This window comes from Nerophis ophidion, linkage group LG09 (genome assembly GCF_033978795.1).
Source record: "Nerophis ophidion isolate RoL-2023_Sa linkage group LG09, RoL_Noph_v1.0, whole genome shotgun sequence".
Classification (NCBI taxonomy): domain Eukaryota; kingdom Metazoa; phylum Chordata; class Actinopteri; order Syngnathiformes; family Syngnathidae; genus Nerophis; species Nerophis ophidion.
In genome coordinates this window covers 71573167-71593854 of record NC_084619.1, presented here as the reverse complement: position 1 = coordinate 71593854, position 20688 = coordinate 71573167, and the positions used below count along the sequence as shown (strand labels likewise).

The window sequence follows — 20688 nt, the reverse complement described above, 5'->3', positions numbered from 1 at the left end:
GGAGGTCCACATGATGGAGGTCCACGTGATGGAGGTCCACATGATAGAGGTCCACATGATGAAGGTCCACATGATGGAGGTCCACACGATAGAGGTCCACATGATGGAGGTCCACATGATAGAGGTCCACGTGATGGAGGTCCACATGATAGAGGTCCACATGATGGAGGTCCACATGATGGAGGTCCACATGATGGAGGTCCACATGATGGAGGTCCACATGATGGAGGTCCACATGATGGAGGTCCACATGATGGAGGTCCACATGATGGAGGTCCACGTGATGGAGGTCCACATGATAGAGATCCACATGATGGAGGTCCACATGATGGAGGTCCACATGATGGAGGTCTACATGATGGAGGTCCACATGATGGAGGTCCACATGATAGAGGTCCACATGATGGAGGTCCACATGATGGAGGTCCACATGATGGAGGTCCACATGATGGAGGTCCACATGATGGAGGTCCACATGATGGAGGTCCACATGATGGAGGTCCACATGATGGAGGTCCACATGATGGAGGTCCACATGATGGAGGTCCACATGATGGAGGTCCACATGATGGAGGTCCACATGATGGAGGTCTACATGATGGAGGTCCACATGATGGAGGTCCACATGATAGAGGTCCACATGATGGAGGTCCACATGATGGAGGTCCACATGATGGAGGTCCACATGATGGAGGTCCACGTGATGGAGGTCCACATGATAGAGATCCACATGATGGAGGTCCACATGATGGAGGTCCACATGATGGAGGTCTACATGATGGAGGTCCACATAATGGAGGTCCACATGATAGAGGTCCACATGATGGAGGTCCACATGATGGAGGTCCACATGATGGAGGTCCACATGATGGAGGTCCACACGATAGAGGTCCACATGATGGAGGTCCACATGATGGAGGTCCACGTGATGGAGGTCCACATGATAGAGGTCCACATGATGGAGGTCCACATGATGGAGGTCCACACGATAGAGGTCCACACGATGGAGGTCCACATGATGGAGGTCCACATGATGGAGGTCCACATGATGGAGGTCCACGTGATGGAGGTCCACATGATAGAGGTCCACATGATGGAGGTCCACATGATGGAGGTCCACACGATAGAGGTCCACACGATAGAGGTCCACATGATGGAGGTCCACATGATGGAGGTCCTCAAGATAGAGGTCCACATGATGGAGGTCCACATGATGGAGGTCCACATGATGGAGGTCCACATGAAGGAGGTCCTCAAGATAGAGGTCCACATGATGGAGGTCCACATGATGGAGGTCCACATGATGGAGGTCCACATGATGGAGGTCCACATGATAGAGGTCCACATGATGGAGGTCCACATGATGGAGGTCCACACGATGGAGGTCCACATGATGGAGGTCCACATGATGGAGGTCCACATGATGGAGGTCCACATGATGGAGGTCCACATGATAGAGGTCCACATGATGGAGGTCCACGTGATGGAGGTCCACATGATGGAGGTCCACAGGATGGAGGTCCACATGATGGAGGTCCACATGATGGAGGTCCACATGATGGAGGTCCACATGATAGAGGTCCACGTGATGGAGGTCCACGTGATGGAGGTCCACATGATGGAGGTCCACATGATGGAGGTCCACATGATGGAAGTCCACATGATGGAGGTCCACATGATGGAGGTCCACATGATGGAGGTCCACATGATGGAGGTCCACACGATAGAGGTCCACATGATGGAGGTCCACATGATGGAGGTCCACGTGATGGAGGTCCACATGATAGAGGTCCACATGATGAAGGTCCACATGATGGAGGTCCACACGATAGAGGTCCACATGATGGAGGTCCACGTGAAGGAGGTCCACGTGATGGAGGTCCACATGATGGAGGTCCACATGATAGAGGTCCACATGATAGAGGTCCACATGATGGAGGTCCACATGATGGAGGTCCACATGATAGAGGTCCACATGATGGAGGTCCACATGATGGAGGTCCACATGATGGAGGTCCACATGATGGAGGTCCACATGATGGAGGTCCACATTATGGAGGCCACATGAAGGAGGTCCACATGATGGAGGTCAACATGATGGAGGTCCACGTGATGGAGGTCCACGTGATGGAGGTCCACATGATGGAGGTCCACATGATGGAGGTCCACATGATGGAGGTCCACATGAAGGAGGTCCACATGATGGAGGTCCACATGATGGAGGTCCACGTGATGGAGGTCCACATGATGGAGGTCCACATGATGGAGGTCCACATGATGGAGGTCCACATGATAGAGGTCCACATGATGGAGGTCCACATGATGGAGGTCCACATGATGGAGGTCCACATGATGGAGGTCCACATGATGGAGGTCCAGATGATGGAGGTCCACGTGATGGAGGTCCACATGATAGAGGTCCACATGATGGAGGTCCACATGATGGAGGTCCACATGATGGAGGTCCACATGATGGAGGTCCAGATGATGTCCACATGATGGAGGTCCACATGATGTAGGTCCACATGATGGAGGTCCACATGAAGGAGGTCCACACGATAGAGGTCCACATGAGGGAGGTCCACATGATGGAGGTCCACATGATGGAGGTCCACATGATGGAGGTCCACATGATGGAGGTCCACATGATGTAGGTCCACATGATGGAGGTCCACATGATGGAGGTCCACATGATGGAGGTCCACATGAAGGTGGTCCACATGATGGAGGTCCACGTGAAGGAGGTCCACGTGATGGAGGTCCACATGATGGAGGTCCACATGATAGAGGTCCACATGATAGAGGTCCACACGATGGAGGTCCACATGATGGAGGTCCACATGATGGAGGTCCACATGATGGAGGTCCACATGATGGAGGCCCACATGATGGAGGCCCACATGATGGAGGTCCACATGATGGAGGTCCACATGATGGAGGTCCACATGATGGAGGTCCACATGATGGAGGCCCACATGATGGAGGCCCACATGATGGAGGTCCACGTGAAGGAGGTCCACGTGATGGAGGTCCACATGATGGAGGTCCACATGAAGGAGGTCCACATGATGGAGGTCCACATGATGGAGGTCCACGTGATGGAGGTCCACATGATGGAGGTCCACATGATGGAGGTCCACATGATGGAGGTCCACATGATAGAGGTCCACATGATGGAGGTCCACATGATGGAGGTCCACATGATGGAGGTCCACATGATGGAGGTCCACATGATGGAGGTCCAGATGATGGAGGTCCACGTGATGGAGGTCCACATGATAGAGGTCCACATGATGGAGGTCCACATGATGGAGGTCCACATGATGGAGGTCCACATGATGGAGGTCCAGATGATGTCCACATGATGGAGGTCCACATGATGTAGGTCCACATGATGGAGGTCCACATGAAGGAGGTCCACACGATAGAGGTCCACATGAGGGAGGTCCACATGATGGAGGTCCACATGATGGAGGTCCACATGATGGAGGTCCACATGATGGAGGTCCACATGATGTAGGTCCACATGATGGAGGTCCACATGATGGAGGTCCACATGATGGAGGTCCACATGAAGGTGGTCCACATGATGGAGGTCCACGTGAAGGAGGTCCACGTGAAGGAGGTCCACATGATGGAGGTCCACATGATAGAGGTCCACATGATAGAGGTCCACACGATGGAGGTCCACATGATGGAGGTCCACATGATGGAGGTCCACATGATGGAGGTCCACATGATGGAGGCCCACATGATGGAGGCCCACGTGATGGAGGTCCACATGATGGAGGTCCACATGATGGAGGTCCACATGATGGAGGTCCACATGATGGAAGTCCACATGGTGTGATTCCACACGACTGTGGAACAAGTCCTACTCGCTCATTGCTGCTGTTTTTTTTACACTTCATGTGCCAAACTTCATTTTGTGTGAAAATGTATGACTTTACCTCCTGGACTTTGATCAACACAACTCACAACATATATCACTTTTAAAAAGGACGATTTAAAAAGGACTATTTAAAAATGACTATTTAAAAAGGACGATTTAAAAAGGACTATTTAAAAAGGACTATGTTCTCACTGTGACCAGATTGAAGTCAGTCCTACAAAGAGGACATAGTTGTCACCTAGACGATCTTTGACTTGTGTTTTGTCAGACTATTCCTACAAACAGCAAAAGACTCCATTCATATTAAGGATCTTTGACTAGTGTTTTGGTAGTAGGTCCTTACAAACAGTCAGGGGCGCCGAAAAGGGGGGGTAAAGGAGACGGATTCTAGGGGCCCATGATGGAGGGGGGCCCAGAGAGGCCCCTACTGATGATGAAATTATAGTACAGAGGAGTCCTATAAAGATACAGGGGCCCTGTAAAGATTCTTTTCATGGGGCCCAAAATCCCTAGCGTCGCCCCTGCAAACAGTAGACCACTCTTGTCATATTAAAGGATCTTTGACTAGTTTTTGGTAGTAGGTCCTTACAAAGAGTAGACCACTCTTGTCATATCAAGGATCTTTGTTTAGTGTTTCAGTAGTAGGTCCTTACAAACAGAGGACCACTCTTGTCATATTAAGGATCTTTGACGAGTGTTTTGCTACTAGGGACTTACAAAGGGTAGACCACTCTTGTCATATTAAGGATCTTCGACCAGTGTTGGGGTAGTAGGTCCTCACAAACAGTAGACCATTTTTGTCATATTAAGGATCTTTGACTAGTTTTTGGTAGTTGGTCCTTACAAAGAGTAGACCACTCTTGTCATATTAAGGATCTTCGACCAGTGTTTTGATAGTAGGTCCTTACAAACAGTAGACCATTTTTGTCATATTAAGGATCTTTGACTAGTTTTTGGTAGTAGGTCCTTACAAAGAGTAGACCACTCTTGTCATATTAAGGATCTTCGACCAGTGTTTTGATAGTAGGTCCTTACAAACAGTAGACCATTTTTGTGATATTAAGGATCTTTGACTAGTTTTTGGTAGTAGGTCCTTACAAAGAGTGGACCACTCTTGTCATATTAAGGATCTTTGTTTAGTGTTTCGGTAGTAGGTCCTTACAAACAGTAGACCATTTTTGTCATATTAAGGATCTTTGACTAGTTTTTGGTAGTAGGTCCTTTCAAAGAGTAGACCACTCTTGTCATATTAAGGATCTTTGTTTAGTGTTTCGGTAGTAGGTCCTTACAAAGAGTAGACCACTCTTGTCATATTAAGGATCTTCGACCAGTGTTGTGGTAGTAGGTCCTTACAAACAGTAGACCATTTTTGTCATATTAAGGATCTTTGACTAGTTTTTGGTAGTTGGTCCTTACAAAGAGTAGACCACTCTTGTCATGTTAAGGATCTTTGACCAGTGTTTTGCTACTAGGGACTTACAAACAGTAGACCACTCTTGTCATAGTAAGGATCTTTTTTTACTACTGTTTATGTACAATATACTAATAATCATCAGAGCACCTTTGTCACATAAAGGATCTTTGACAAGTGTTTTTTGCAGCAGATTCCTAAAAACAGCAGAGCACCTTAGTAATATTTCACTGTTTTTTTGTACTGTATGTCTTTATAAAAAAACAGCACAGGATTTCTGTCGCATAATGGATCTTTGATTAGCCTTTTTGCAGCAGATTTATAAAAACAGTAGTCCACTCTTGTAACATAAAGGATCTTTGACTTGGGTTTTAGTTGAGCTTTTTTGGGTTGTATCGTCATTAAAAATAGTACAAGGTTCCTCATGTAAAAAAGATCTTTGACTAGTGTTTTTGTAACAGATTCCTAAAAACAGCAGAGCACTCCTGGCATATTTACGTTTTAAGACTGGCTTTTCGTACTGTTTGTCCTGTCAGGATTTTTGATTAGCTTTTTTGCAGCCAGCTCATAAAAACAGCAAACCACTCTTGTAAATAAAGGATCTTTGATTGATTGATAGAGACTTGTATTAGTAGATTGCACAGTACAGTACATATTGTGTACAATTGACCCCTATAAGTTTTGAAACTTGTTTAAGTCGGGGTCCACGTTTGACTCGTGTTTTTGCAGCAGATTCCTAAAAGCATCAGAGCCCCATTTTCATATAAAGGATCTTTGACTGGCTCCGTGTAAGATAAGTAGGTGCTCATCAAAAACAGCACAGGAGTCCTGTGATATAAAGGATCTTTGATTATCCTTTTTAAAGTCAGTGCATAAAAACAGCAAAGTACAGTACTCTTGTAATATAAAGGATCTTTGATTAGCCTTTTTGCAGCCGGCGCATAAAAACAGCAAAGTACAGTACTCTTGTAATATAAAGGATCTTTGACTTGTGATTTTGCAGCAGGTCTTCATAAACAGCTGTCATGTACGTTCTTTGAGCTCTTCTATGCTGTGTGGTCTTAAAAACCGTACAGGGTTCCTGTCGTATAAAGGATCTTTGGTGAGTGTTTTTGCAGCAGATTCCCAAAAACAGCAAACATTCTTTCTTGGCATTTTTATAGGAAATCTTTCAATCCTTGCATTTTGTTAAGAACCCACACAGTGCTTTAAAGGATATTTGACTTGCCTTTTTACATCAGGTTCCTAAAAACAGCTGTGCCCTTGGAATATGCACAAAATGGATCTTTGCCTAGTGGCTTTTTTTTTCAGATTGCTCCTGTCATTTACAGGATCTTTGACTTGTCCTTTTGACAGAGCCCTCCTGGCATAAAGAGGATCTTTGACTGGTGTTATTTTTGCATGATGTCCTCAAAAACAGCAACAATGTGATATAAAGGATCTTTGATTAGCCTTTTTGCAGCCGGCGCATAAAAACAGCAGAGGACAGTACTCTTGTAATATAAAGGATCTTTGACTTGTGATTTTGCAGCAGGTCTTCATAAACAGCTGTCATGTACGTTCTTTGAGCTCTTTTATGCTGTGTGGTCTTAAAAACCGTACAGGGTTCCTGTCGTATAAAGGATCTTTGGTGAGTGTTTTTGCAGCAGATTCCCAAAAACAGCAAACATTCTTTCTTGGCATTTTTATAGGAAATCTTTCAATAGATTTTTCCTTCCTCGCATTTTGTTAGCTTTAAAGGATATTTGACTTGCCTTTTTACATCAGGTTCCTAAAAACAGCTGTGCCCTTGGAATATGCACAAAAAGGATCTTTGCCTAGTGGCTTTTTTTTTCTTTTTTTTTCAGATTGCTCCTGTCATTTACAGGATCTTTGACTTGTCATTTTGGCAGAGCCCTCCTGGCATAAAGAGGATCTTTGACTGGTGTTATTTTTGCATGAGGTCCTCAAAAACAGCAACAATGTGATATAAAGGATCTTTGATTAGCCTTTTTGCAGCCGTCGCATAAAAACAGCAAAGTACAGTACTCTTGTAATATAAAGGATCTTTGACTTGTGATTTTGCAGCAGGTCTTCATAAACAGCTGTCATGTACGTTCTTTGAGCTCTTTTATGCTGTGTGTTCTTAAAAACAGTACAGGGTTCCTGTCGTATAAAGGATCTTTGGTGAGTGTTTTTGCAGCGGATTCCCAAAAACAGCAAACATTCTTTCTTGGCATTTTTATAGGAAATCTTTCAATAGATTTTTCCTTCCTCGCATTTTGTTAAGAACCACACAGTGCTTTAAAGGATATTTGACTTGCCTTTTTACATCAGGTTCCTAAAAACAGCTGTGCCCTTGGAATATGCACAAAAAGGATCTTTGCCTAGTGGCTTTTTTTTTTTTTCAGATTGCTCCTGTCATTTACAGGATCTTTGACTTGTCATTTTGGCAGAGCCCTCCTGGCATAAAGAGGATCTTTGACTGGTGTTATTTTTGGATGAGGTCCTCAAAAACAGCAACAATGTGATATAAAGGATCTTTGATTAGCCTTTTTGCAGCCGGCGCATAAAAACAGCAAAGTACAGTACTTTTGTAATATAAAGGATCTTTGACTTGTGATTTTGCAGCAGGTCTTCATAAACAGCTGTCATGTACGTTCTTTGAGCTCTTTTATGCTGTGTGGTCTTAAAAACCGTACAGGGTTCCTGTCGTATAAAGGATCTTTGGTGAGTGTTTTTGCAGCAGATTCCCAAAAACAGCAAAGATTCTTTCTTGGCATTTTTATAGGAAATCTTTCAATCCTCGCATTTTGTTAAGAACCACACAGTGCTTTAAAGTATATTTGACTTGCCTTTTTACATCAGGTTCCTAAAAACAGCTGTGCCATTGGAATATGCACAAAAAGGATCTTTGCCTAGTGGCTTTTTTTTTTTTTTGCAGATTGCTCCTGTCATTTACAGGATCTTTGACTTGTCCTTTTGGCAGAGCCCTCCTGGCATAAAGAGGATCTTTGACTGGTGTTATTTTTGCGTGAGGTCCTCAAAAACAGCAACAATGTGATATAAAGGATCTTTGATTATCCTTTTTGCAGCCGGCGCATAAAAACAGCAAAGTACAGTACTCTTGTAATATAAAAGATCTTTGATTAGCCTTTTTGCAGCCGGCGCATAAAAACAGCAAAGTACAGCACTCTTGTAATATAAAGGATCTTTGACTTGTGATTTTGCAGCAGGTCTTCATAAACAGCTGTCATGTACGTTCTTTGAGCTCTTTTATGCTGTGTGTTCTTAAAAACAGTACAGGGTTCCTGTCGTATAAAGGATCTTTGGTGAGTGTTTTTGCAGCAGATTCCCAAAAACAGCAAACATTCTTTCTTGGCATTTTTATAGAAAATCTTTCAATAGATTTTTCCTTCCTCGCATTTTGTTAAGAACCCACACAGTGCTTTGAAGGACATTTGACTTGCCTTTTTACATCAGGTTCCTAAAAACAGCTGTGCCCTTGGAATATGCACAAAAAGGATCTTTGCCTAGTGGCTTTTTTTTTTTTTTGCAGATTGCTCCTGTCATTTACAGGATCTTTAACTTGTCCTTTTGACGGAGCCCTCCTGGCATAAAGAGGATCTTTGACTGGTGTTATTTTTGCATGAGGTCCTCAAAAACAGCAACAATGTGATATAAAGGATCTTTGATTAGCCTTTTTGCAGCCGGCGCATAAAAACAGCAAAGTACAGCACTCTTGTAATATAAAGGATCTTTGACTTGTGATTTTGCAGCAGGTCTTCATAAACAGCTGTCATGTACGTTCTTTGAGCTCTTTTATGCTGTGTGGTCTTAAAAACCGTACAGGGTTCCTGTCGTATAAAGGATCTTTGGTGAGTGTTTTTGCAGCAGATTCCCAAAAACAGCAAAGATTCTTTCTTGGCATTTTTATAGGAAATCTTTCAATCCTCGCATTTTGTTAAGAACCACACAGTGCTTTAAAATATATTTGACTTGCCTTTTTACATCAGGTTCCTAAAAACAGCTGTGCCATTGGAATATGCACAAAAAGGATCTTTGCCTAGTGGCTTTTTTTTTTCTTTTTTTTTCAGATTGCTCCTGTCATTTACAGGATCTTTGACTTGTCATTGTGGCAGAGCCCTCCTGGCATAAAGAGGATCTTTGACTGGTGTTATTTTTGCATGAGGTCCTCAAAAACAGCAACAATGTGATATAAAGGATCTTTGATTAGCCTTTTTGCAGCCGGCGCATAAAAACAGCAAAGTACAGTACTCTTGTAATATAAAGGATCTTTGACTTGTGATTTTGCAGCAGGTCTTCATAAACAGCTGTCATGTACGTTCTTTGAGCTCTTTTATGCTGTGTGGTCTTAAAAACCGTACAGGGTTCCTGTCGTATAAAGGATCTTTGGTGAGTGTTTTTGCAGCAGATTCCCAAAAACAGCAAACATTCTTTCTTGGCATTTTTATAGGAAATCTTTCAATAGATTTTTCCTTCCTCGCATTTTGTTAAGAACCCACACAGTGCTTTAAAGGATATTTGACTTGCCTTTTTACATCAGGTTCCTAAAAACAGCTGTGCCCTTGGAATATGCACAAAAAGGATCTTTGCCTAGTGGCTTTTTTTTTCTTTTTTTTCAGATTGCTCCTGTCATTTACTGGAGGTTTTTGACTTGTCATTTTGGCAGAGCCCTCCTGGCATAAAGAGGATCTTTGACTGGTGTTATTTTTGCATGAGGTCCTCAAAAACAGCAACAATGTGATATAAAGGATCTTTGATTAGCCTTTTTGCAGCCAGCGCATAAAAACAGCAAAGTACAGTACTCTTGTAATATAAAGGATCTTTGACTTGTGATTTTGCAGCAGGTCTTCATAAACAGCTGTCATGTACGTTCTTTGAGCTCTTTTATGCTGTGTGTTCTTAAAAACAGTACAGGGTTCCTGTCATATAAAGGATCTTTGGTGAGTGTTTTTGCAGCAGATTCCCAAAAACAGCAAACATTCTTTTTTGGCATTTTTATAGGAAATCTTTCAATAGATTTTTCCTTCCTCGCATTTTGTTAAGAACCACACAGTGCTTTGAAGGATATTTGACTTGCCTTTTTACATCAGGTTCCTAAAAACAGCTGTGCCCTTGGAATATGCACAAAAAGGATCTTTGCCTAGTGGCTTTTTTTTTTTTTTTTTTTCAGATTGCTCCTGTCATTTACAGGATCTTTGACTTGTCCTTTTGGCAGAGCCCTCCTGGCATAAAGAGGATCTTTGACTGGTGTTATTTTTGCATGAGGTCCTCAAAAACAGCAACAATGTGATATAAAGGATCTTTGATTAGCCTTTTTGCAGCCGGCGCATAAAAACAGCAAAGTACAGTACTCTTGTAATATAAAGGATCTTTGACTTGTGATTTTGCAGCAGGTCTTCATAAACAGCTGTCATGTACGTTCTTTGAGCTCTTTTATGCTGTGTGGTCTTAAAAACAGTACAGGGTTCCTGTCGTATAAAGGATCTTTGGTGAGTGTTTTTGCAGCAGATTCCCAAAAACAGCAAACATTCTTTCTTGGCATTTTTATAGGAAATCTTTCAACCCTCGCATTTTGTTAAGAACCACACGGTGCTTTAAAGGATATTTGACTTGCCTTTTTACATCAGGTTCCTAAAAACAGCTGTGCCCTTGGAATATGCACAAAAAGGATCTTTGCCTAGTGGCTTTTTTTTTTCAGATTGCTCCTGTCATTTACAGGATCTTTGACTTGTCCTTTTGACAGAGCCCTCCTGGCATAAAGAGGATCTTTGACTGGTGTTATTTTTGCATGAAGTCCTCAAAAACAGCAAGAATGTGATATAAAGGATCTTTGATTAGCCTTTTTGCAGCCGGCGCATAAAAACAGCAGAGGACAGCACTCTTGTAATATAAAGGATCTTTGACTTGTGATTTTGCAGCAGGTCTTCATAAACAGCTGTCATGTACGTTCTTTGAGCTCTTTTATGCTGTGTGGTCTTAAAAACAGTACAGGGTTCCTGTCGTATAAAGGATCTTTGGTGAGTGTTTTTGCAGCAGATTCCCAAAAACAGCAAACATTCTTTCTTGGCATTTTTATAGGAAATCTTTCAATAGATTTTTCCTTCCTCGCATTTTGTTAGCTTTAAAGGATATTTGACTTGCCTTTTTACATCAGGTTCCTAAAAACAGCCGTGCCCTTGGAATATGCACAAAAAGGATCTTTGCCTAGTGGCTTTTTTTTTCTTTTTTTTTCAGATTGCTCCTGTCATTTACAGGATCTTTGACTCGTCCTTTTGGCAGAGCCCTCCTGGCATAAAGAGGATCTTTGACTGGTGTTATTTTTGCGTGAGGTCCTCAAAAACAGCAACAATGTGCAACTACAGTTCCTCTGGTGGACATTGTCTCCTTTTGTCATGATTCCTACGCAGAGTTTTTCATGAAAAATGTTTTAAAATGGATTTGATGTCACTAAATGCCTAAATGTCCGCAAATGGGGAAATCCTAAGGTTGACGTTTTTAGTCATGAAAAATCCTATTGATTTTCTCCATGCATTAAATACAAAAGCTTACATCACTGCTGGAGCGATGCGTTCAAGTGCCAAAGGAGTGTGGGACGTGTACCTCTCAGCACAGTTGTGTGAAGGTGGCGTGTGGAGGACGCGGTCAAGGCAGCTCATTCTTCCATCGGCGGTCCTTGCGTCCGCTGCCAGGTTCCGGTTTCCATGACGACAAAGTCTGCAGTATCCTCAGGCTTGTTGACTTTTGACCCGTCTGTCATGTTGCTTTGTCTCTCCCGTGGTTCCTGTGAGCCGCGCCAGGACTCGAAGACGGCCAGACCGGCTCTCGGTTGGTGTTTGTAGTGTGTGTGTGTGCGTGTGTGTGTGTGTGTGTGTGTGTGTGAGAGAGAGAGAGAGAGAGAGAGAGAGAGAGAGAGAGAGAGAGAGAGAGAGTGTGTGTTCCAGGGACTGGAAAACCTTCAGACTTAGTTTGAATCCACACCACCCTCTTTCCTCCTCAGGACTGGGACACTTTTCTCTTATTGGCCCTTCTCCTTGTGTGTGTGTGTGTGTGTGTGTGTGTGTGTGTGTGTGTGTGTGTGTGTGTGTGTGTGTGTGTGTGTGTGTGTGTGTGTGTGTGTGTGTGTGTGTGTGTGTGTGTGCGTGTGTTGGTATTTGTCTGTGTTTTCTTCTCCATATTTCAACCCAGTGATTCTCAAACTGTGGTGCTCCATCTAGTGGTGCACCAAGGAATTACGTTTTTTGTTTTATTTTCCATCGTTCTAACACAGTGTTACCGTTCAAATTTAGTGTGATGTTACAGTGGCCAAAAATATTAAATATGTTCGTTAAATAAAATATCGGCCTTGTTTTCTATGAATACTTAGGCCTACTATGCTACTGTCATCTAACGTCGGTCTTTAAGGTGGGACTCGGAGAGTCGAGTGTTTTGTGAGGCGGTGAATTGTCTGATTGCACTTTTAAAACATGTATTAGCCGTTTTTTAGGCAATATTATGAGTATAGATGGTTTAAGCCAGTGGTCCCCAACCACAGGGCCGCAGAAGATTTTTTTATAAATTTTTATTTAAAAAAAATAAAATAAAACAATTTAAAATCAACATAAAAAACACAATATACACTTACAATTAATGCACTGACCACAAAAACCTCCCTTTTTCATGACAAAGAAAAAAAAAATTATCAAGCGCGGATACAAAAAGGTTGGGGACCACTGGTTTAAGCAATAAAATATCAATTTTGCTTTTTTTTTTTTACTTTTGAAAAAATTTAGAATTGGAGAAAAATGTCTTCCCAAAAGAAACAAAATAAAATGAAGTACTAGTAAAGAGGGAAAAAAAACTGAAAATATTTTTTTGTAAATAAATAAATATGTACATGAGAAAGGAACATACATGACAAAATAAATTCATTATGAATGAAAAATAATACAATTTAAAAATGTATTTCCAAATAAAAGCCCGCTCTGAAAAAGCAAATGAGAAAACGATGAAAACCTTTAGGAAAAAAAGGGGGATAAAGTAAAAAAATATATATATAATAAAATTCAATACGGTATAAAAAAGGGAAAAAATGCACAAAAAAAATTGACTAAAAAAAGGAATTAATACAAAAAGGACAAAAGAAAACAATTGAAGTAGAAAATAAATACAAGTAATGAAATAGAAAAATACACCGCCTGCTCTGAAAAGCAAATTCGAAGAAGATAAAAAAAAAAAAAACTTAGGAGAGAAAACAAAAAGAGAAAATATGGGTGAGGGAAGGGGATGAAAATGTAATAAGGTAAACAAAATAAAGTTTTAACAAGGAAAAAAAAACTAAAAGAAAAGGTTTTTGCAAAAATTAAAAAAAATATGAAAAATGCTTAAAACAGAAAATATAACAAAATAAATGTAAACACATTGTACAGTACTGGCAAAAACAGCACCCTAGGATCCAGCAAATGAAGAAAAAATAGGTGGGGGGGGGGGAAGGAGGCAATTCAAAAATGCCAAAAAGAAAAACATGAGAATCAAACAAGTAAAAAAAATTGGGGGATGAAACCAAAGTAACAAAAAATAATATTTAATTAAAATATAGATATAAATATTTTTGTAAAAAATGTATACATGTATAACCCAAAAAAGAACCCATTTTGAAAAAAAAAACTAAAAGAAAAGGTTTTTGCAAAAATTAAAAAAATATGAAAAATGCTTAAAACAGAAAATATAACAAAATAAATGTAAACACATTGTACAGTACTGGCAAAAACAGCACGCTAGGATCCAGCTAATGAAGAAAAAATGGGGGGGAAGGAGGCGATTCAAAATTGCCAAAAAGAAAAACATGAAAATCAAACAAGTAAAAAAAAAATTGGGGGATGAAACCAAAGTAACAAAAAATACTATTTAATTAAAATATAGATATAAATATTTTGTAAAAAATGTATACATGTATAACCCAAAAAAGAACCCATTTTTAAAAAAAACTACAAGAAAAGGTTTTTGCAAAAATTTAAAAAATATGAAAAATGCTTAAAACAGAAAATATAACAAAATAAATGTAAACACATTGTACAGTACTGGCAAAAACAGCACGCTAGGATCCAGCAAATGAAGAAAAAATGGGGGGGGGAAGGAGGCGAATCAAAAATGCCAAAAAGAAAAACATGAGAATCAAACAAGTAAAAAAAAATTGGGGGATGAAACCAAAGTAACAAAAAATACTATTTAATTAAGATATAGATATGAATATTTTGTAAAAAGTGTATACATGTATAACCCAAAAAAGAACCCATTTTGAAAAAAATTAAAAGAAAAGGTTTTTGCAAAAATAAAAGAAATATGAAAAATGCTTAAAATATGAAAGTATAACAAAATAAATGTAAACACATTGTACAGTACTGGCAAAAACAGCACGCTAGGATCCAGCAAATGAAGAAAAAATGGGGGGGGGGGGGGGCGATTCAAAAATGCCAAAAAGAAAAACATGAGAATCAAACAAGTAAAAAAAAATTGGGGGATGAAACCAAAGTAACAAAAAATACTATTTAATTAAAATATAGATATAAATATTTTGTAAAAAATGAACCCATTTGGAAAAAAAAAAGAATGAACATCCTCTAAAAATAAAAAAACATTTTAAGGGGAAATAGAGAAAACTAAAACAGAATAAAGGAAAGCAACTAAAAATATAGAAAAGCAATGGAAAAAAAACTCGCTCTGAAAATGAAACAGAAATATAAGAGGAAAATAAGAAAAATCTACTTGAAAAAGTACATAAGAATAACAATATTTCACTGCTGTGACTGTCTTGGAATAGAATAGAATGAAGTAGAAACAGAAGCAATAGAAGCTCACTGCTCGGTGACCTTCGAGCGCCCTCTAACGGTGAAAAGGTGCAGTGCAGCGGCCAGCACGTCCACATGATGACAAGCAACTTTAATCTCCTTAAATATGCTAGAAAAATAAATGCAAAGAACAACAGAGGAATGTTTACATCAGACTGGTGAGAATCCTGCTGAAAGGTCGCATGTAGCGCTGGAAACCAAGAAAGTGCTGATGGAATATCCTGAATGAAGACTAAACAATCATAATAATATAGGGGGGGTGTATATTTATATATTGTATATTCACAACAAAGTCTCTGTTGTCATAAAGCAATGACGGCCATGGTTTTAAGATGATACTTGTTATGTGTGTGTTTTATTTCTTTGTATCTCTGACATCATTTGTTACAGCCGGAGGTGGGAAAGTCTCTCCAGCATCCTCACACTCCAGCACTTGGGTTTTTATTCTTGCAGGAGCGTCTCGTGTCCGGGGAGGTCCAACGCCTGGCGGACAGACGGCTGTTGGGACCCCGGAGTGGGCGGCGAGACCACCACGATGATGATGATGATGATGATGATGGGCGCTCTCCATGGCCCAGAGAGAGGTGGCATTGATTTGTTTCTTTGTCTTCTTCTGAGGGCACAGCAGTGCTCCGCCGCTCGAGTCCTGCTGCTTCTGTCCTGTCAGATGAAAACATGTCAAGTTGTCTTCATAGAATTCATCACTTTGTCCCGGGACCACATTTTGGGGCACCGTTAACATTTGACAAAAATAAAAAAAAGGGCAAACAAGAAAACTGTTGAAAGTAAAACTAGTAAAAACAAGCTAAAACTTGTCTTTTTAATTTACTTTATAACAGAGGTGGGTAGTAACGCGCTACATTTACTTGAGTAACTTTTGGGATAAATTGTACTTCTACGAGTAGGTTTTTTGCAACATACTTTTACTTTTACTTGAGTATATTTATAGAGAAGAAACGCTACTTTTACGCCGCTCCATTTATCTACATTCAGCTCGCTACTCGCTACTTTTGTTTATGCGATCTGTTAATGCACGTTTTGGTTATGCGTTTCACCAATCACATGCAGTCACTGGTGACGTTGGACCAATCAAACAGAGCCAGGCGGTCACGTGACCCGACTTAAACAAGTTGAAAAACGTATTGGGGTGTTACCATTTAGTGGTCAATTGTGCAGAATATGTACTACTAAAACAAGTTTCAATCAATCAATCAAAAGTGTAAAGGAAAAAAGACACTTTTTATTTCAACCGTACTTCCCGTCAAAAGCCTAAAGACTGATCGCACAGTTCCGGTCTTCACAATAAAAGAGCCGCTCCATCGCGCCTGCGCTAACAAAATAAGAGTCTCCGAAAGCCAGCGCAAAAAAGCTAGCAAGCTACGGAGTTTGCCGCCAATGTATTTCTTGTAAAGTGTATAAAAATGAATATGGAAGATGCCAAAAACCAACGACTTTCATGTGGTATTGGACAGAAAGGGGGAACTTTTTTTCTCCTCCATTTGAAAACGTGGACATTATCAGCACTATACTGTCTGATTCCAATCAATACAAGTCATCAGAGTCAGGTAATACACCAACTTATATTCTTGTCTTCATGAAAGATAGGAATCTATATGTTAAACATGCATGTATATTCATTAACACACCTTTAAAATGTCAACAAAAACGGCAAAATAAATAAATATAAATGATGTACTGCATACATAAATGTATATATATATATATATATATATATATATATATATATATCCATCCATTTTCTACCGCTTATTCCCCTTTTGGGGTCGCAGGGGGCGCTGGCGCCTATCTCAGCTACAATCGGGTGGAAGGCGGGGTACACCCTGGACAAGTCGCCACCTCATCGCAGTATATATACATATATATATATATGATATGTGTGTGTATGTATATATGAGGTAGATCACCTCGACTTGGTCATTTATTAAATAATTGATAAACATTGAAAAACTTATTGGGGTGTTACCATTTAGTGGTCAATTGTACAGAATATGTACTGTACTGTGCAATCTACTAATAGAAGTTTCAATCAATCAATCAAAAGTGTAAAGGAAAAAAGACACTTTTTATTTCAACCGTACTTCCCGTCAAAAGCCTAAAGACTGATCGCACAGTTCCTGTCTTCACAATAAAAGCGCCGCTCCATCGCGCCTGCGCTAACAAAATAAGAGTCTCCCAAAGCCAGCGCAAAAAAGCTAGCAAGATACGGAGTTTGCCGCCAATGTATTTCTTGTAAAGTGTATAAAAACGAATATGGAAGCTGGACAAATAAGATGCCAAAAACCAACGACTTTTCTTGTGGTATTAGACAGAAAGGAGGAACTTTTTTTCTCCTCCATTTGAAAACGTGGACGTTATCAGCACTATACTGTCTGATTCCAATCAATGCAAGTCATCAGAGTCAGGTAATACACCAACTTATATTCTTGTCTTCATGAAAGATAGGAATCTATATGTTAAACATGCATGTATATTCATTAAAACACCTTTAACATGTCAACAAAAACGGCAAAATAAATAAATATAAATTATGTACTGTATACATAAATGTATGTATATATATATATATACGTATATATATATATCCATCCATTTTCTACCGCTTATTCCCCTTTTGGGGTCGCGGTGGGCGCTGGCGCCTATCTCAGCTACAATAGGGTGGAAGGCGGGGTACACCCTGGACAAGTCGCCACCTCATCGCAGTAATATATGTGTGTGTGTGTATATATATATGTATATATGAGGTAGATCACCTCGACTTGGTCATTTATTAAGTAATTGATAAACGTTGAAAAACTTATTGGGGTGTTACCATTTAGTGGTCAATTGTAGGGAATATGTACTGTACTGTGCAATCTACTAATACAAGTTTCAACTAATCAATTAATCAATCAATCAATCAATCAATCAATGCCTGCTGAGCCTGTGGTGCTGTTAATTTATTGTGGCTCAATGTGCCTTATTTTAATGTATTATTATTTAATATATATTATTGTTTTAGTTGCTCAAGAGATATTCCTGGCTATGAATTTGCTCGTTGCTATTTTTATGTTTTTGTGCATTATTTGTTGCCGTCATCATTAAACAATCAAGTTACTCATCAGTTACTCAGTACTTGAGTAGTTTTTTCACAACATACTTTTTACTTTTACTCAAGTAAATATTTGGGTGTCTAATCCTTACTTTTACTTGAGTAATAAATCCCTAAAGTAACAGTACTCTTACTTGAGTACAATTTCTAGCTACTCTACCCACCTCTGCTATTATTTAACCTTCCTCTTGTGTTAGCTTTCTGTTACCATCTCTTATGTTAACGGGTCGGTTTTGACCCATGTCTTAAATCAGCTGTAAAATACACTAAAAACAATTATCTATCATCCAATTTGTTTCTCGTCTCTTGGTTACCTCGTTAGGCTTCCTTATCCTTGAAAATATTGGTTTTAATATTTTTGGTTTGGGCCATTGGGCCTTTTTTTTGTCAGTATACCCCTCGATTTTAATTTTTAAAAATGGTAAAACGAACCTCAAGAGAATCATATAAATAAAAAAAAAGGTTGTTGTGTTACCTAACTATTACTAAGGGGTATTAGAACACATCTCTTAAATAAATGTGTTTTATTCATTTTTTCATTTTAAGAATTATAACTATAGTAACATCTATGGTGTTACGGGTCAATTTCGACCCATATATATTTACTTCAAAAAATGGCTAAAAAGTATTTTTTGCAGCAACAGAAATCCAACATCAAACAAACAACAACCAATCAAGCAAATGAAACCAAGAGAAATAGATTACTAGTTCCAAAACTAATAAAAAAAACAAAATCAGAGTGGCAAAAGGTGACACTTTTAGTGTCCGTCTTTTGTTTGTTTTTGTACAGGATAACAAGGTAAAATGAGAATCCACTAAAGCTCACATGATTGGGAGAGGAGCTGGCTGTCAGTGTGTTCAGTTTTGGCTCTTATCATTGCTTTATCATCTTATTTTTATAACTGGGTCGAAACCGACCCTAACAACACCAAGGGCATAATTTCTACCAGAGCATTTTATAATTTAGTGAAAAAAATTAAAAATGTTTTATTTTGTCGACAAAGAGGTTCCTGACAAAGTCAAAAAGCTTTGATGCAAAAAAAATAAATGTATGTGGTGTTTTTATGCATTTAAAAACTAAAACGGGTCTAACACAAGACAAAGGTTAAGCTTCCAGTTGCCAGGCTGTCTTCCTGGCGACATCACTCTGCTTCACGTCATGTTCACGGTTTCTTGCTTAGTTCACGCTGCTTGTTTCACAGTCCATGCTGCCCTGTTCACGTCATCGCAAGTAAGTTTTGTTAATTAATGCCACAGTTAGTCTCTCTTATTTTTTGTCCATAGTTCTGCCTTTGTGCTAGTTTTTGTTTATTCCTTTTATTAGTATTAAAATAAAGATGTCATTACCTTCATGCCATGTCCGGTCCAAGTTCACTTGCATCTCGGGAAAACAACCACCCCATAGTCCACACAGTCTATTTTGCCGATTTTATTGTCTCCGCAAGAAATCTGCCTTCAAAGAACTCCGGCTTCTTAGTGATTCCCAGAGCCCAAAAAAAGTCTGCGGGCTATAGAGCGTTTTCTATTGGGGCTCCAGTACTCTGGAATGTTCTATCAGTAAGAGTTTGATATGCTACCTCAGTAGAAGCATTTAAGTCCCATCTTAAAACTCATTTGTATACTCTAGCCTTTAAACAGACCCCCCTTTTTAGACCAGTTGATCTGCCGTCTCTTTTCTGCTCTGCCTTCCTTTCCTGCGTGGAGAGGTTATTAGGTGACCACAGATGACGTGCTAGGTGTTCTAAATCGGCCCCTGGGATGGACCACTCTATTATGTTAGATCCACTATAGACTTTCACTGGACCCTCACTATCATGTTAGATCCACTATGGACTGGACTCTCACTATTATGTTAGATCCACTATGGACTGGATTTTCACTATCATGTTAGATCCACTATGGACTGGACTCACACTATTATGTTAGAACCACTATGGACTGGACTCTCACACTATTATGTTAGATCCACTATGGACTGGACTCTCACACTATTAAGTTAGATCCACTATGGACTGGACTCTCACTATCATGTTAGATCCACTATGGACTGGACTCTCACACTATTAAGTTAGATCCACTATGGACTGGACTCTCACACTATTAAGTTAGATCCACTATGGACTGGACTCTCACTATTATGTTAGATCCACTATGGACTGGACTCTCCCTATTATGTTAGATCCACTATGGACTGGACTCTCATACTTTTATGTTAGATCCACTATGGACTGGACTCTCACTATTATGTTAGATCCACTATGGACTGGACTCACACTATTAAGTTAGATCCACTATGGACTGGATTCACACTATTATGTTAGATCCACTATGGACTGGACTCTCACACTATTATGTTAGATCCACTATGGACTGGACTCTCACACTATTATGTTAGATCCACTATGGACTGGACTCTCACTATTATGTTAGATCCACTATGGACTGG

The 20688-nt window shown here is 40.0% G+C and overlaps 2 protein-coding genes across 4 annotated transcripts in view; both read right to left on the bottom strand.

Moving 5' to 3' along the window:
* Positions 1 to 12337, bottom strand: part of grem2b (gremlin 2, DAN family BMP antagonist b) — a 42788-nt gene extending 30451 nt beyond the window's left edge. Inside the window, exon 1 of the mRNA XM_061911745.1 lies at positions 11910 to 12337. Within this exon, the coding sequence (XP_061767729.1) occupies positions 11910 to 11965 (56 nt within the window). The 5' untranslated portion in view covers positions 11966 to 12337. The remainder of the gene's footprint in view (positions 1 to 11909) is intronic.
* Positions 12338 to 15209: 2872 nt separating this feature from the next.
* LOC133559710 (regulator of G-protein signaling 7) overlaps positions 15210 to 20688 on the bottom strand; it is a 141661-nt gene continuing 136182 nt past the window's right edge. For 2 of the 3 annotated variants that reach the window (XM_061911741.1, XM_061911743.1), the window contains one exon: positions 15210 to 15793. The gene's annotated coding sequence lies outside the window, so the exon portion shown is untranslated. The remainder of the gene's footprint in view (positions 15794 to 20688) is intronic. The other variant, XM_061911742.1, reaches the window with a different exon arrangement.